Source organism: Nicotiana tomentosiformis, chromosome 1 (genome assembly GCF_000390325.3).
Source record: "Nicotiana tomentosiformis chromosome 1, ASM39032v3, whole genome shotgun sequence".
Classification (NCBI taxonomy): Eukaryota; Viridiplantae; Streptophyta; class Magnoliopsida; order Solanales; family Solanaceae; genus Nicotiana; species Nicotiana tomentosiformis.
Window position 1 is genome coordinate 33,731,562 of NC_090812.1, and position 15,722 is coordinate 33,747,283.

The 15,722-nt window shown below is 36.7% G+C and overlaps 3 protein-coding genes across 5 annotated transcripts in view; 2 read left to right on the forward strand and 1 right to left on the reverse strand.

Moving 5' to 3' along the window:
- Positions 1-3,169, forward strand: part of LOC104117364 (GDSL esterase/lipase At5g03980-like) — a 162,563-nt gene extending 159,394 nt beyond the window's left edge. The window contains exons 1-5 of one of the 3 annotated variants that reach the window (XM_070180752.1): positions 929-1,302; positions 1,547-1,750; positions 2,100-2,248; positions 2,366-2,639; positions 2,808-3,169. In XM_070180752.1, coding sequence (XP_070036853.1) covers positions 1,017-1,302; positions 1,547-1,750; positions 2,100-2,248; positions 2,366-2,639; positions 2,808-3,022 — 1,128 coding nt within the window. In that variant the 5' untranslated portion in view covers positions 929-1,016 and the 3' untranslated portion in view covers positions 3,023-3,169. Of the gene's footprint in view, positions 1-928; positions 1,303-1,546; positions 1,751-2,099; positions 2,249-2,365; positions 2,640-2,807 lie in introns of those variants that run through there. The other 2 variants (XM_018778003.3, XM_070180759.1) reach the window with 2 other exon arrangements.
- A 125-nt stretch (positions 3,170-3,294) lies between these two features.
- LOC104117363 (pentatricopeptide repeat-containing protein At3g05340) lies at positions 3,295-6,172 on the forward strand. Its single transcript, XM_009628405.4, has one exon. The coding sequence runs from the start codon at positions 3,456-3,458 to the stop codon at positions 5,358-5,360; it is 1,905 nt and encodes a 634-aa protein (XP_009626700.1). The 5' UTR covers positions 3,295-3,455; the 3' UTR covers positions 5,361-6,172.
- Positions 6,173-6,413: 241 nt separating this feature from the next.
- Positions 6,414-15,705, reverse strand: LOC104117365 (uncharacterized). The gene is made up of 9 exons (XM_070180773.1): positions 15,381-15,705; positions 15,132-15,219; positions 14,563-14,676; positions 9,037-9,119; positions 8,725-8,839; positions 8,019-8,110; positions 7,394-7,459; positions 7,206-7,299; positions 6,414-6,956 (listed from the first exon to the last, which is right to left on the reverse strand). The coding sequence occupies exons 1-9, from the start codon at positions 15,647-15,649 to the stop codon at positions 6,846-6,848; spliced, it is 1,032 nt and encodes a 343-aa protein (XP_070036874.1). The 5' UTR covers positions 15,650-15,705; the 3' UTR covers positions 6,414-6,845.
- Between the last annotated feature and the right edge of the window lie 17 nt (positions 15,706-15,722).

The following is a 15,722-nucleotide window of genomic DNA, read 5'->3' on the forward strand; positions in this document are numbered from 1 at the left end:
CATAGATATGGTCTATTTAAGCTCATGTGACATTATTATTAAATTTTTAATAAATTTAATGCCATGTCATACTTGTAGGTTTTGAATTAGAATGACTTTTAAGTTATAAAGGTAAAGTAAAGTGATTTTTAAGTGATAAAAAATAAATAAGTGACTTTTGTGAAATATAGAATTAGTTGGATGACCTTTAGTGAAATTAACTCTATTAATTAAGGGCTTCATGTCCAAAGTTCATACGTGCATAAAAATCAAAATTCAATTTTGTTTTTATTTTTTTTAAACATTTTCCCCGTGATCTATTTTACCTTATATCAAGTAGTAAAAATATAATTCAACCTCGAGGGACTATTTTGACATAGATGGTCATACAACTTTCATTTTTCTTGCACCGAAGTTATTAAACTATTTTTTATAACTAAAAAGTTACTCAACATTGCTAAGGTATTACCAAAGTCGTTTAACAATTTTTTACAACCAAAATTTCACTAAATTATTTTTTTAACAAAAAAATCACTCTCGCATGCAAAATTTTCCAATTAATTAGTACAGTGTTAAAAAAATTACGAGGAAACAGTATAGAGCGTTCGTTCTTGAATCTCGACGTGATGGTGTGCAAAGTTTTGCCATGTGAAGTCAACAGTATCAATCAATTAAAAAAGCTGAGATTATACAGATTATTGTATCTCTAGGAAATCTTTTCGTAGTTCAAGAAAAGAAGTCATTAATTATTTATAGGAGTAAGAAAAAAGGGAAGAAAGCTAAAGAGACTCTGTTGATCGTTTATTACGCAATACTTTTTAATGATAGTGTATCATTCAAGGAAATCTATCTTTCATTTAGGTACACCAATCCAATTATTATTATTATTATTATTATTCTACTGTATTATTTATTTATTAAAATATTTTCATCGTGAGCTTTTTAATTTGCAGGAATAAATATACTAATAAACTGTTAATCGAGATTGCATGTGAAGTTTCAGTTAGTTCTGGATTTCATTTTGAAAAAATCGGGGCATGGCATTGACAATAAGAGTAATGCTTGATCTCCTAGTTATTTCTTTCATGTTCAGTTTCGTTGTTCTTCAACAGAAAAGCAGTGCTCAATCACTACGATTGATGAAATGTGGATTTGATAAAATATATCAGTTGGGTGACTCACTTGCTGATACAGGCAACTGCATAAGAGAGAATCTTTGTGCACGTCGTCTTCGATGTGGAAGATTTCCTTATGGAATGAATTTTTCCCAGAAAAAATCAACTGGACGTTGTTCTAATGGCATGCTCATTATTGATTTCATAGGTATATATGCATAAAACTTCATTCTCTTCCAGTGTTTGTGCGTCCCAAATTTAATTAGAGAATTAAATGGAAGAAAAAAGAGGTTTGTTGTTTGGCTGGTATAGTCACGTTTCTGTATTTAGGTACAAATTACTAACTTAAATGGGAGTGGAGGCTGATTGTGCTATATATATATATATATATATATATATATATATATATATATATATATATATATATATATGTTTTCTTTTGCTTTTGACAGCTTTGGGATCTGGTCTACCTCTCCTAAATCCGTACAAGCTTCAAAGTGCAAATTTTACACATGGTGTGAATTTTGCAGTAGCAGGAGCTACTGCTTTACCAGCTGAAGTCATGGCAGAAAAGAAGATTGTTAATGCAGCCACCAATAGCTCATTAAGTGTGCAGCTTGCTTGGATGTCTTCTCATTTTAAAACATCCACCCGTGGTAATTTATTTACTCAAGAGAAATATATTTTTAGTCACTCCCAAAAATAATAACCGACAAAATGTATATTTTTGTGTATTATATACAAAGATTATACATATTTTATACGCTTTTTTGTAAACGAATGCAATTAGTTTCGATTGACCAGCCAATTTTGTATTTTGTCTGCGGAAGAGAAACTTCTAAGGAAACGATGTTGCATGTTTACTTGCTTAATCTCTAGAACAACAACAAAAATAAAATCAATATATTCCCACAAGTGAGGTCTGGGGTCTAGGGAGAGTAGTCTCTAACTATAAACTAATTAATGGCGAGCAAGTTTAAATGATCTTTTTCTGGTTCTTGCTAGATCGCGCAGCAAAATTGAAGAAGGCTCTTTTCCTAGTTGGAGAAGTAGGAGGAAATGATTTCAACCATGGCTTATTGCAAGGTAAAACTATAAAAGAGTTGCGAAATATGGCGCCAGAAGTTGTTCAGACCATCATTCGTGGTGTTAGAGTGAGTTTATGTATTTTGCTGTTACATATCTCTTTAATTTCTTTCATGATTATTAGAGTACCTTTATTTGGTTGAAATTAAATTTGTTTCGCCTAATGATCAGTTACTTCTTTTCAGAGGGTCATTGGTTTTGGGGCTACTCAAATTGTAGTTCCTGGCAATTTTCCAATTGGTTGTTTACCAATTTACCTAACCAAATTCAGGACTGACAACTCAACTGCCTACGATAATCACCATTGCTTGAAAGATCTAAATAATTTTGCAGTATTCTACAATCATCATTTGCAACAAGCCATTCAAGAGCTGAAGAAAAGGTATCCAAAAATTACACTGATTTATGGTGACTACTACAATGCCTATATGTGGCTTCTACGCAATGCCGTCGCTCTTGGTAAGGGCTCAAAAAATTGGTTCTTCTTTTTGTTCCGTAAATTATTTCTTTCTCTGCAGCCAATTTTTAAATTTGCACTTACTAATAAAGAAGTATATTATGACAAAATTTCAAACTACATATGTATGTATATGCATTTAAAACTTTCTTAATTTAAATACAATGCAGGATTTGACAAAAGCTCCTTACAGAAAGCTTGTTGTGGAATAGGAAGAGGCTATAATTTTGACTTACGTAAAATATGTGGATCTCCTAGAGTGCCAATCTGTACTGACCCTAATGCCTACATCAGTTGGGACGGAATTCATTTGACACAAGAAGCATACAAATGGTTGGCAAGATGGCTAATTAATGACATGTTACCCAAATTGAACTGCCAATAAGTTTAAGTTCTAAGCTCTTAATTTCTTGCCAAGGGGCACAATAAATCTTTCTTTCAAATATAATATTCCAATGGAATTGTTTAAGCGATAGATTTACCTGCAACGTTTTATACATTTAGCCAATAAGGAGTTGCTTCTTTTTACTCATCTTTAAGACCATTTTCGTGTTTCATAATTTTAAGGGGTTCGTATCAAAGGTTAAGACGTAAAATCTTAGAACACGAGTTGGTTAAAGATGATGAAACTAATAAGTACTCACACAATTTAGAAACTTATAAATGCAAAGCTTTTCCTCTGCTGAAGTCCTTGTTTAATATTAGATACTAGCGAATTAATTTAATATCATGCATAAAAACTAGCTTATCCCAATTTTCATGATCATAACGTATCTAATTTGCCGTTTAGATGTTTTAAAATTAAACTATGCTAAAAAATGAGCCTAAGCTGCTCACGAGGAATAAGCCTCCTCCTTTCAACTTGTGGAAGGGAACTCAATGTTCGTCTTGGTTTGTCCATCCATGCCTTCGTTCTCAAAGACCCACAATTTGTTTATTTAGGATATCAGTTTAATACCCAGAATGCGCTTGTAGTTTGGAACTCTCTTCTGTCAATGTATGCAAGATGTGGTAGGACAGATGATGCTGCCCAAGTGTTTGATGAAATGTCCATGAAAGATACCGTTTCATGGAACTCAATTATTTCAGGATTTATGAATAATGGGAATTTTAACATGGGATTTCGGTACTTCAAAGAAATGATGGGTTCTCGTTGTTTTAAGTTTGATCATGCCAGTTTGACTACGATTTTATCAGCTTGTGATGGGCGTGGTTTCCTTAGTCTTAACAAGATGATACATGGGTTGGTTGTTTTGAGCGGCATGGAGAGGGAAATATCTGTTAGTAACGCATTGGTTACTTCTTATTTTCGATGCGGATATGCTAATTCGGGCAGGCAGGTTTTTGTTGAGATGGCTGTGAGAAATGTTATCTCTTGGACAGCTGTGATTTCAGGTCTTGCTCAAAATGAGTTTTGTGAGGAAAGCTTGGATTTGCTTGTGAAGATGCAAGGTGCTGTCGTTGTACCTAATTATTTGACATACTTAAGTGCACTGTTGGCGTGTTCTGGCATCAAGGCACTCGTGGAGGCTCGTCAAATTCATGGGATTGTTTGGAAGTTGGGGTTTCATTCAGATTTGTGTATAAAGAGTGCATTGATGGATGTGTATTCCAAGTGTGGCAGTGTACAAGATGCTTGGCAGATGTTTGAGTCCGCGGAGGTTCTTGACACAATTGCTATGACAGTTATGCTTGTGGGGTTTGCCCAAAATGGATATGAAGAAGAGGCTCTGCAGATCTTTGTGAAAATGGTAAAAGCAGGGGTTGACATTGACCCTGATGTAGTGTCAGCCGTTCTTGGTGTCTTTGGTAGCGATACTTCTTTGGGTCTTGGTAAGCAAGTGCACTCGTTAATCATCAAGAAAGGTTTCGTTTCAAATTCGTTTGTAAGTAATGGGCTTATTAACATGTATTCCAAGTGTGGTCAACTGGAGGAATCTGTTGAAATCTTTAATAGTATAGCTCGAAAAAATTCAGTCTCTTGGAATTCCATAATTGCAGCCTATGCTCGTCATGGGAATGGCTATAGGGCACTCCAGTTATACGAAGAGATGAGGTCAGATGGTGTAGATCCAACTGATGTTACATTCATCTCTCTGCTTCATGCTTGTAGTCATGTTGGGCTAGTAAATAAGGGTATGGAATTCTTTGAATCTATGCAGAGTATCTATCGGATGACTCCAAGAATGGAGCATTATGCTGCTGTAGTTGACTTGCTTGGTCGAGCTGGACTGCTACGTGAAGCCAAGAGTTTCATTGAGGGGCTACCAGTAAAGCCAGACATGCTTATTTGGCAGGCATTACTTGGTGCCTGTAGTATTCATGGTGATGCTGAGATGGGAAAATATGCAGCTGATCAATGGGTCTTGGCTTCACCTGATAATCCTGTGCCATATGTTCTACTGGCAAACATATATTCTTCTAGAGGGCGATGGAAAGATAGAGCTAGAACCATCAGGAAAATGAAGGAAATGGGAGTGGCAAAGGAGACGGGGACAAGCTGGATAGAGATTGAGAAGGAAGTCCATAGTTTCGTCGTTGCGGATCAAATGCATCCCAGAGCCATGATCATTTATTCTACCTTGTCGGAGTTGTTTAGACACATGAGAGATGAAGGGTATGTACCAGGTAATAGGTTCATTCTGTATTACATGGACAGTGATGAGAAGGAATTTTCTGTCGATTTGCGAGATACCTCTGAACTTTTGTGCAGCATGTGGTAGTCATTTGTGAACTGGTGGCTGACCAATGCAATGTAATATACATGTAACATGATTGATTGTTGCGAATTGCGACCATGAATATGTTTTAAATTATATTATGAAATGGGGAATAGGGTAAATACCTTTGAGAATTGGTAATTATATTGATAAATAGCACCAAGAATGCAAGAAAAGTATTTACAGACAAAAGTAAAATGCCCCTTCTCTTAGAGGTATCCTACCAGATGTATCAGTTCCTCTGTTTACTATTAAAATTCAGTTCAAGGTAAATAGGGGAAATACTTACTTTTGGCTGAAAATGCCAAAAACCTTAACACACATCATTAGGTGCTTCTTTTTATTTGTCTCATGAGGAAAGAAGACATTGCTTTCTTTCAATATGAACATTACCTTTTCCAAGGATTAGATGCTGATCCCACTTCCCAGACTGGAAGTCCGCGAATGAAATGAGGGCACAATACTCAAGAAGCAACCTAAGGCTTCAACCAAACATGTAGACTGGTTCTAAATCTTGAAAATTCTCTAAGGAGACCACCTTGTGTGGAGAAACTTGCAAGTTGAACTGAGACTACCACTTAAAATGCTAAGCAACGCAGCTGTTATCACATGGACCATAGGGCAAATGTTATTAGAGTCACAAACCTGCCAACCTTATGCTATGTTACAAAGATCTTGTACTGCACTGCACTGCACAACACGCTGCAGCATCTGAGATGCTGGGGATACGCACCAGCTGACTTGCTTGAACATTGTGCGATTTGAGATTGATGGAACATTACTGATTGTATTAGAAAAATTCACTTCGTTACATGCTTATCGTCATACTCAATATTATGTGAAATTGTAACATTCAATGCTAACTGATAAAGTTTGTATCTCTTCTTGTAATTTTCCCTGTAGTGGGTGGTTGTACTAACCTCTTGAAGAAAAACAAACTTTCAATTTTAATTTGTTTGATTCTTCTCACGTTGTCTCAGGAATATGGAAGACTCAACTGGACAGTAATATCATGACCCGCGATACTATTATGGACTCTTGGCACTAATATGTTCCTTTTGGACTTAATCAAATTAATTTGATAAAAGCATCAAATCAAATTGTCTGATTTATGAAAAGTGAACTGTTATGCTGCTATTTTGGAAGAGTCACTTTCTTCTTTAAACAAACAAATGTCGTTGATAGGCATGATTCGGTTAACAAACATTTTGCTTCATCCTGGATCAGTCTTTATAGTATTATATCAAGGGTCCTATGAAGTTTACATGCATGTATAGCAAAAGAGTTCCTTCAAATTCACCATGATTACTCTGATCACGAAAACTGAATGCACTCGTTTAATCTGTACTTGGCAATCCATTGTAGAATACATCCAAATGTGTTCATAGATAGAGGGAGTGCATTGCGAAAGGCTCCTGGTGTTGACTGTACAGTGATTTAGTCGAATGCTCAGCATTATGTTTCTCTGTTAAAAGGTGATGGCACGGTCTATCTTGAAATGACTTTCATGAAGCGGTTTATAGAAGAGAAGATTCCAGCTGCTTGATCTAACAGTGAGGGACTGTTCTCTTCCTTCTCATCCACACCTCCAAATATTATCTGAGAAAGATCAGCACGAAGTATCAGAGAGAGAGAGAGAGAGAGAGAGATCATAGTTTTTCAATGGGAAACTTATGAACAAGTTAAATTACAAAACGTCAGGATTACAATGCTACAGGAGCCAACAACGAAAGACTTGCCAGTTGCATATTTCTCACAGAACTATATAGACTTCTAGAGAATGTATAACTACTATTACTACTTCATTACAGCCTAACTTAAATATAGAGAAGTAGTGGAGCAACAGACCTCCAGATCTTCTGTAGTCGGACGGCTGATCTGTTCCTTGGCAAGAAGATATCTGTTTGGTCGGTCCTTATCATCATAAAACACTTTCCACAATCTAGAGTAAACCAGAAAATAAGTAAATAAGCAGGTAACTTGAGACCAGTCCTTTAAGCTATGTAGTGTTGTGATTTAAGTAGGTGAATCCTTACCCGGGATAACATCTAAATACAGCACCAGATGCTAGAGGTCTCATCGAGTAAGCAACGGTGAAGGTGCTGCAGTGAAAAATATACATTGTTGCTGTCAGAATATGGTTAAATTATATACAGTTTGGCAAGTTCACATTGACAAGAAAAAATGGAAAATACATCCCCAAGCAAAGATGGTGTAAGGTTGAGTATAAAACAAGAAGTTCCATTGAAGAAGAGAACCACTAATCAACGACAAATCATATGGGAAGCAATTTTTATTAGAAACTTAGAAGTTGCTCAACGGCATGAAGATGAATGGTGGTTGTACAATCATTAACTTGTGTGGTTACTGTGAGGAACCACATTGTTTGCATTAGTAAATTCATATTCAACCCGAGGATAATGAAGGAGGAGGGGCATAACAATTGCTTGCTCATGCATGAGAGTTTAAAACTACATATGATAGAAACATTTGGTCAACACACTAGAGATCAGCTAAATATAATAGTAGAGCCAAATCATAAAGAGCTCTATTTGTGCTGAATGATATAAATAAATCTTATAGGACGACTGAGCTGTAACACACAATACATAACTGAATTTCAGCACTGAAGCAAAACTTCCCTATCAGAAACCAAATTACCTTAAGAAATTGCGCCGCAGCCTACGTACATTGATCCCCACTCCGACATCCTCACTAATCAGACGAGGATTCCACATGATAAGAGGCCTAGGCTAACAAAATAACCACAGACCATTAACAAAAAACAGAAAATAAGGTTGAAGAATAACAGAGGTTCAATTTAAGCATGTGAGAATCAAGAAAAACAGATGCTAGCATGCAATCAAATAGCCCGCGACTTGAATTCCTCTTGACTAGATGCTACTACTGTCTATAATGGGAATAGGTTTGTTTTGAAAAGCTTGAAGAGCAAAAGCTTATATAAAGTTCCAATCCTCACATTTTTGAGAACTTGTGTAGTCGTAGCTCCTATTATTAAAACCAGATATTTGTAGGATCTATTTTTGTAACGAGGAAGAAGATCAAGGAGAACGTATAAATTAGTGATAAAGAATAATGCCTCATTTTAAGGCCACGACTTATACAAGAAGTTATCACTAGTTTCAAAAAGTAATGTATTGTCTTCTCCATTGTGGCAGACAAGAATAAAGCTAGTAATGTACTATAATGACTTTTAGATAAACAGTTACTGATGACTTTTAGATCAAGTACTTTGAGGCTAAGTAGTCACTTTAACTGTTCATGGAAAGAGACAGAGAGAGAAGGAGAGATAGCAGTTGTTGAATAAATAAGAGACACAAATATAAAGCCGAAATCATAAGGGTACCGGGTCATCTGAGAGATCGGATGCAATTTTTTCTACATATCCCAGCATCTGATAATCAGGAACTACCATGACAACAATTTCATCCTCCCTAGTGACTGGCTTCCGATCACCTAGACTGGACCAGTAAGTACACGAAGAACAGTAACAAAATGTTAGACAATCTACTATTCATATCATATTATAATCTCCTAGTTAAAAGGAACCTGTATTCAGGTATTCCACTGACAGAGAAAGCATTTCAGGAACTCTTATAACTTAGGAAGCACTAGTGATCAAATCATTAACAGAGAATACTCATCTAACAAAGTATACCTGGAGAATCCAAATGTAGCATCTTTCCACTGATATTTCAGAAGTGCGGCAGCTCCAGCATCTGGAAAAATGGCTTTAACTCTCTAGAAGTGAAAGTTTTAGATCTTAGTAATTGCATATCGATGACAAAGAGCTAAGTGTATCTTGTTGTGAAAAATAATAATCTCATCCAGGAATAATATCCACGACAAATAATAATAACACAAGAGAGTAACAACAACACCAATTCTTTTAATGGGTAAAATACAATACCCGAGCGGAGCAATATAACCACTATAATATTACAACTTAGTAGTGTCAAAAGACTACTACAATCTTGAAAGAAATAACACTCTTTATTTAAAACACTTCACTACAATATTACTCACACTCACTATTTATCTCACAGACTACAATCTATGGATTACTCTCTCTAACTTCTATTGCTTCTCTCTTATTTTGGTGTGATTGAAATGAAGAATGGAGGCCCCTATTTATAGTAATAGATGTCATTCAACTACTACAAAGAAGATGTCTTGTTGTTGATTTAGTCCTATAATTTTTCAACAAAGTTAGGCACTTCCCATTTTCTTCAACAAAGTTGTCAACAAAGTTAGGCACCTCCCATTTTCTTCAACAAAGTTGTCAACAAAATTAGGCACCTCCCATTTTCTTCAACAAAGTTGTCAACAAAGTTAGGTACCTCCCATTGTTCTTCTTTATTTTTCTTTAATATGAGCCCCACAAATCTCTCCCTTAATTTTGACTTTTCTTTTTCATTCCAAGACTTGATCTCAATCTCTGAAAATCCTCAAACTTAAGAGGTTTTGTAAAGATATCTGCAGGCTTATCATGAGACTTCACATATTTGAGCTTGGCTTCTTTCTTGGCAATGCACTCTCTGATGAAGTGATATCTTGTATCTATATGCTTGCTTCGATCATGATATACCGGATTCTTGGCGAGTGTCTGTGCAGATTTGTTATCAATACAAATATCTGTAGCTTCAATTTGTGGCAAATTAAGCTCCTTCAATAATCTTCTTAGCCAAATAGCATGACAGGCACATGATGTTGATGCTATATATTCGGCTTCACAAGTCGAGAGAGTAACTATGGACTGTTTCTTTGAACTCCAAGAAATAACAGAATCACCCAAGAAAAACACAAAGCCAGTTGTGCTTTTTCTATCATCAATATCTCCCGCATAATCACTATCACAAAATCCCATAAGGTTGAAGTCATTAGAAGAAGAATAAAATAACCCAAAGTCGATCGTACCTTTTAGGTAACGAAAAATTCTTCTAGTGACTTTCAAATTGGTGGAGGTAGGAGCTTCCATGAAGCGGCTTACTACTCCAACTGCAAAGAGTATCTCTGGCTCGGTACAAGTCAAGTACCTCAAACTTCCCACAAGACTTTTGAAAAATGTGGGATCCACATTTTCTCCTTTATCAAACTTGGACAATTTTGTCCCACTCTCCATCGGTGTGTTCACGGGGTTGCAATCGAGCATGTTGAACTTCTTCAAGATCCCTTTTGTATAGCTTTCTTGAGAGATGAAAATTCCATCCTCCATCTGCTTCACTTCTAGGCCCAAGTAGTATTACATGAGCCCTACATCTATCATCTCGAACTCACGAGACATATTTTTCTTAAAAGCTTCAAACAAACTTGGGTTATTACCCGTGAAAATAAGATCATCAACATAAAGACAAACAAGTAAGATATCTCCATTAGTATGAACTTTAAGGTAAAGAGCATATTCATGGAGACAACGAGTAAACTCATTGTCTTGAAAATACTTGTCGATGCAACTATTCCATGCTCGTGGGGCTTGCTTTAATCCATATAAAGCTTTCTTCAACCACAACACTTTATCTTCATGGTTTTTGACCACAAAGCCCAATGGTTGTTCAACATAGACTTGTTCTTCAAGATAGCCATTCAAAAAAGCTGACTTGACATCTAGTTGATGGATTTTCTACTTCATTTGCGTCGCCAAAGAGATAAGCAAACGAATCGTCTCCATGCGGGCAACAGGTGCATAGACTTCTTCATAGTCAATGCCTTGCCTTTGCTTGTAATCTTTAGCCACAAGTCGTGCCTTGTATCTCTCTACATCTCCATCAGCATTCTTCTTTGCCTTGTATACCCATTTAACTCCAATTGCTCGATGACCCTTGGGAAGTGTTGTTAACTCCCAAGTGTTGTTCTTCTCTATTGACTCGATCTCTTCCTGCATGGCTTGTCTCCACCTTTTGTCTTCAACAGCTTCATCAAAGTTCATTGGCTCACTATCAGCAAAGAGACAATATAAAAAATCAAAATTAGTAACTTCCTCTGTGTCCTCATAGAGTTCTTGAATACTCTTTGTCCTTTGCGGTTGTTCATTTGAACTTTCTTGAGAAGAGGGAGATGCAACATTTGTTGGAGAAGGAGGTGGAGTTGTATCCTGCATAGGTTCCACGGTCTCTGGTTCTTCTTCATCACCAAAGTATGGAAGAAAATCATATGAAGTTTCTTCCTGAGCTTCCCAGTTCCATGCCAATTCTTCATCAAATTCAACATCGCAACTTACCACCATCTTGCCGCTACTTGGGTTGTATAGCTTGTAGCCTTTAGAACTCGTATCATAGCCAACAAACACATGCTTGACACTTCGATCGTCAAGCTTCGCTCTCCCTTGATGTGACACATGAGCATAGGCTATACTCCCAAAGATTCTCAAGTGCTTGACACTTGGCTTTCTTCCACTCCATGCTTCATGAGGGGTTTGATCTCCAACATTCTTTGTTGGAGACCTGTTGTTCAAATAAACTGCACAAGATACAGCTTCTGCCCAAAATTCCTTGGGCATATTTTTAGCTTTTAACATACATCTAGCCATATTAAGAATCGTTCGATTCTTTCTCTCTACAACTCCATTTTGTTGGGGTGAATAAGGTACCGTTAGAGGGCGACGAATTCTATGAGATTTACAAAAGTCATTAAATTCTTTTGAAGTGAATTCGCCTCATCTATTGGACCTTAAAGCTTTTATTTCATAGCCACTTTCTTTTTCTACAAGTACTTTGAAATTTTTAAAAGTAGCAAAAGCTTCAGATTTTTTGTTCAAGAAATAAACCCAAGTCTTTCTACTAAAGCCATCAATGAAAAGTAGAAAGTATTTACTTTTTACCAAAGGAAGGTGGATTGATTGGTCCACACACATCAGTGTGAACAAGCTGAAGCGGCTTGGTTGATCTTGATATGGCCTCCTTTGGAAAACTCCTCCTTGCATGTTTTCCAAGAAGACAAGCTTCACACAATTGATTGGGATGGCTTATTGATGGTATCTCATGCACCATGTTCTTTTCTCCCATTGATTTGAGCGCTTCAAAATTTAAGTGCCCAAATCCCATGTGTCAACACCATGATTCATCTTGCACATTAGCCTTCAAACACTTTGCATCAATTGTCTTAAGATTCAAAGAGAATAATCTATTCTTAGCCATATGAACTTTAGCAATTAGAATTCCACTTGAATCTCTAAGCCAAAGATACATATTTTTCATGTGGATGTCATATTCCTTTTCTAGAAGTTGGTCCAAACTCAAAATATTACTTTTTAATTTTGGGACATAATAAACATCTTGAATTAACTTGTGACTACTATCTTTACAGGAGATCAGAATCGTACATATCCCTTCAATTTGAATCTTTGAGGTATCTCCAAAGGACACATTACCTCTCACCGTTTTATTGATCTCCACAAACTTCTCTTTGCATCCACACATATGATTGCTTGCTCCATTGTCCAAATACCACAAGCTGCAATCATCTTTGTCTTCTTCCTTGAGTGCCATCAACAACGTTAACTCAACTTCTTCTTTCTTGTCGTTAACAAGGTTAGCTTTTTCTTCAACATTGCTACGACATTCCCAAGAGTAATGGCCAAATTTATGACAATTATAGCACTCAATTTTTGATTTGTCATACCTGTGTCCATTATTTTCTTGGTAGTAGCCACGTCCTCTTCCTCCTCTATGTCCACGAACACGACCTCTGAATGTCTGGTGGATTTTAACTTCATTGTTGAAGTTGTTAGCGTTGCTTCTTCCTCTTCCATGACTGCCACGACCTCGTCCCCGTCCATTCCCTCAGTAACTCTTTTCACCTCCATAATCTTTGAAGGATGCCTGAGTTTTAAGAAGTTGCTCCAATGGCACTTCTTGTCTCCTCTTGATCTTTTCTTTATGGGCCTGTAAAGAACCCTCCAATTGCTCTGCCATCATAGAGTCTAAATCTTTAGGCTCCTCAATAGCACACACCAGAAAATCAAATTTAGGTGTTAAAGTGCGATGGATCTTTTCTACCACACGGACATCTTTTATGTCCTCCCCATATCTTCTTAATTGATTACAATAGCCTTCACTTTTGAACAATAATCTGAAATGCATTCGGATTCTTTCATTTTTAAAACTTCAAAATTAGCCCTTAGAGTTTGAAGTTTTACCTTCCTCACCTTATCAACTCCTTCAAGAGAATTTTGTAAAATCTCTCAAGCTTCCTTTGAGGTGTTAGCATCTGTCACCTTCTCGAACAAGGCATCATCCACACATTGATGGATGAGCGTGAGGGCTTGTTGATCCTTCTTCCTTGTCTTTGCCAAGACATCTTTTTCATTTTGAGACAGAGCTTCCTCATTATCGGGTTTTGCATACCCTCTATCTACGATTTCCCACACATCCTCAGAGCCAAGAATGACTTTCATACGTAGACACCATTTCTCATAATTATCTTTTGTGAGACGGGATACTGAAAAGACAACGTACCATTATTTGCCATGGCTCTGATACCACGTTGTTGGGAAAAATAATAATCCCGCCCAGGAATAATATTCACGACAAATAATAATAACACAAGAGAGTAACAACGACACCAATTCTTTTAATGGGTAAAATACAATACCCGAGCGGAGCAATATAACCATTATAATATTACAACTTAGTAGTGTCACGAGACTACTACAATCTTGAAAGAAATAATACTCTTTATTTAAAACACTTCACTACAATATTACTCACACTCACTCTTTATCTCACAGACTACAATCTGTGGATTACTCTCTCTAACTTCTATTGCTTCTCTCTTATTTTGATGTGATTGAAATGAAGAATGGAGGCCCCTATTTATAGTAAGAGATGTCATTCAACTACTACAAAGAAGATGTCTTGTTGTTGATTTAGTCCTATAATTTTTCAACAAAGTTAGGCACCTCCCATTTTCTTCAACACAGTTAGGCACCTCCCATTTTCTTCAACAAAGTTAGGCACCTCCCATTTTCTTCTTTGTTTTTCTTTAATATGAGCCCCAAATATCTTTGCATACAGTACGAGAAAAGATAGAAAAGATAAAAAACTGGGCGTGGAACCTAGAACCAATCTCAGTTATGTATAATAGGCCAAACTCCCTGTCCAGTCATTTTACCTCGTTATATAAAATGGGGCAAAGGGAGTATGTCGCAAAATCTTGATACTAGTGTTATGGCAACATTCAAGCTAACCTGGCATCCTGTCTCCTCAATAAGTGTTTCCAAAAATATCCTTGATAGTTCCCATAATTCAGCTTGTGCACCCTCATCATCAAGAAACTGAAGCTGTGGTATTAAGAGCTCAACCTGAGGAAGAAAGTCACATTGGACTTCCACTGGTTAGGTTAGGACTCATGGTTAACCCATCATGCATGAACCAATATTATTATTAATGGGAAAACAAGAAATAGTACTAGGAGTCCATAGAGCATTATGCATAACTTCTCCATGATACAGCAGAAGGATAAGAAAAGATGTGTTAATCCCTCACCTCTGATTATAATGTACTCATCACTTTATGTTGCCGTGATTAAAGACAGCAGGATTGTGATAATATACTAAATTTGGAGGAGTTGAGAGCACAACAAAAGGTGAAAGGGAGAATGTCAAATTGAAGAATGGCACAGCATATAACTGAAATGTTATCAGATTAAGAGGGGGCAACAAATAAATTGAAATTCATCATCTAATTGTTAGCGACAGAAATAATTGACAATCAATTAAACTGCATTAGTATAAAATGTAGACTTGCTAAAACATACTATGGCTCTCATTCCTCCTGAAGATACAAAAGTGGCAGTTGCTTGGCCCGACTGCTGAACGGCACCCTCCAAATCAGAAGGCAGGCAACTGAAAAGGATGAAAAAGCAAAAGGAAGAATAGCATGCCATTAACAGTCATTTCTATACCTGCTCTTGAAAATATCTAATTGACAGCACCATATGAGTTACAATATTCTTTTGATTGACATGAATTAATGATTACTAAAGATAAGAAAGCTTCAAACCCACTCGTCATCTTCTTCTTCCTCTTCTTCAATTGTTTGCAATTGTGGGTCTAAAAGAGCTGGCTCTTTGGAGTCTTGTTCAAGATTATCTTGGCCTTGAAATTTGTCAAACTTGGCTTGGGCTCTTGAGCTGGAAATGGATTTTTGGGGTGAAATTCCAGTAAACCCACGAGCATTTGAGGGAAAAAGAGATGATGGTAAGGGAATTGTGGAGGATGGTTTGGGTATTGGAGCAGAACACCATGAGAGGCTTGAATACGAAGAAGCTGCCATTGGAGCTTCCAAATGCTCCACACAAGACGAGATAAGTTGTGAAGTGGTACAGTTAAATATGAAAGACATGGAG

Bases quoted from the DNA above. Each gene is read 5' to 3' on its own strand.
- LOC104117365 (XM_070180773.1), bottom strand. From the start codon at position 15,649: ATGGCAGCTTCTTCGTATTCAAGCCTCTCATGGTGTTCTGCTCCAATA. The intron at 15,220-15,380 runs GTGGGTTTGAAG...CATCCTTTTCAG, and splicing joins GAGGAAGAAGAAGATGACGA to TTGCCTGCCTTCTGATTTGG. The intron at 7,460-8,018 runs GTAATTTGGTTT...TTTTCACTGCAG, and splicing joins CTGCGGCGCAATTTCTTAAG to CACCTTCACCGTTGCTTACT.
- LOC104117363 (XM_009628405.4), top strand. From the start codon at position 3,456: ATGAGCCTAAGCTGCTCACGAGGAATAAGCCTCCTCCTTTCAACTTGT.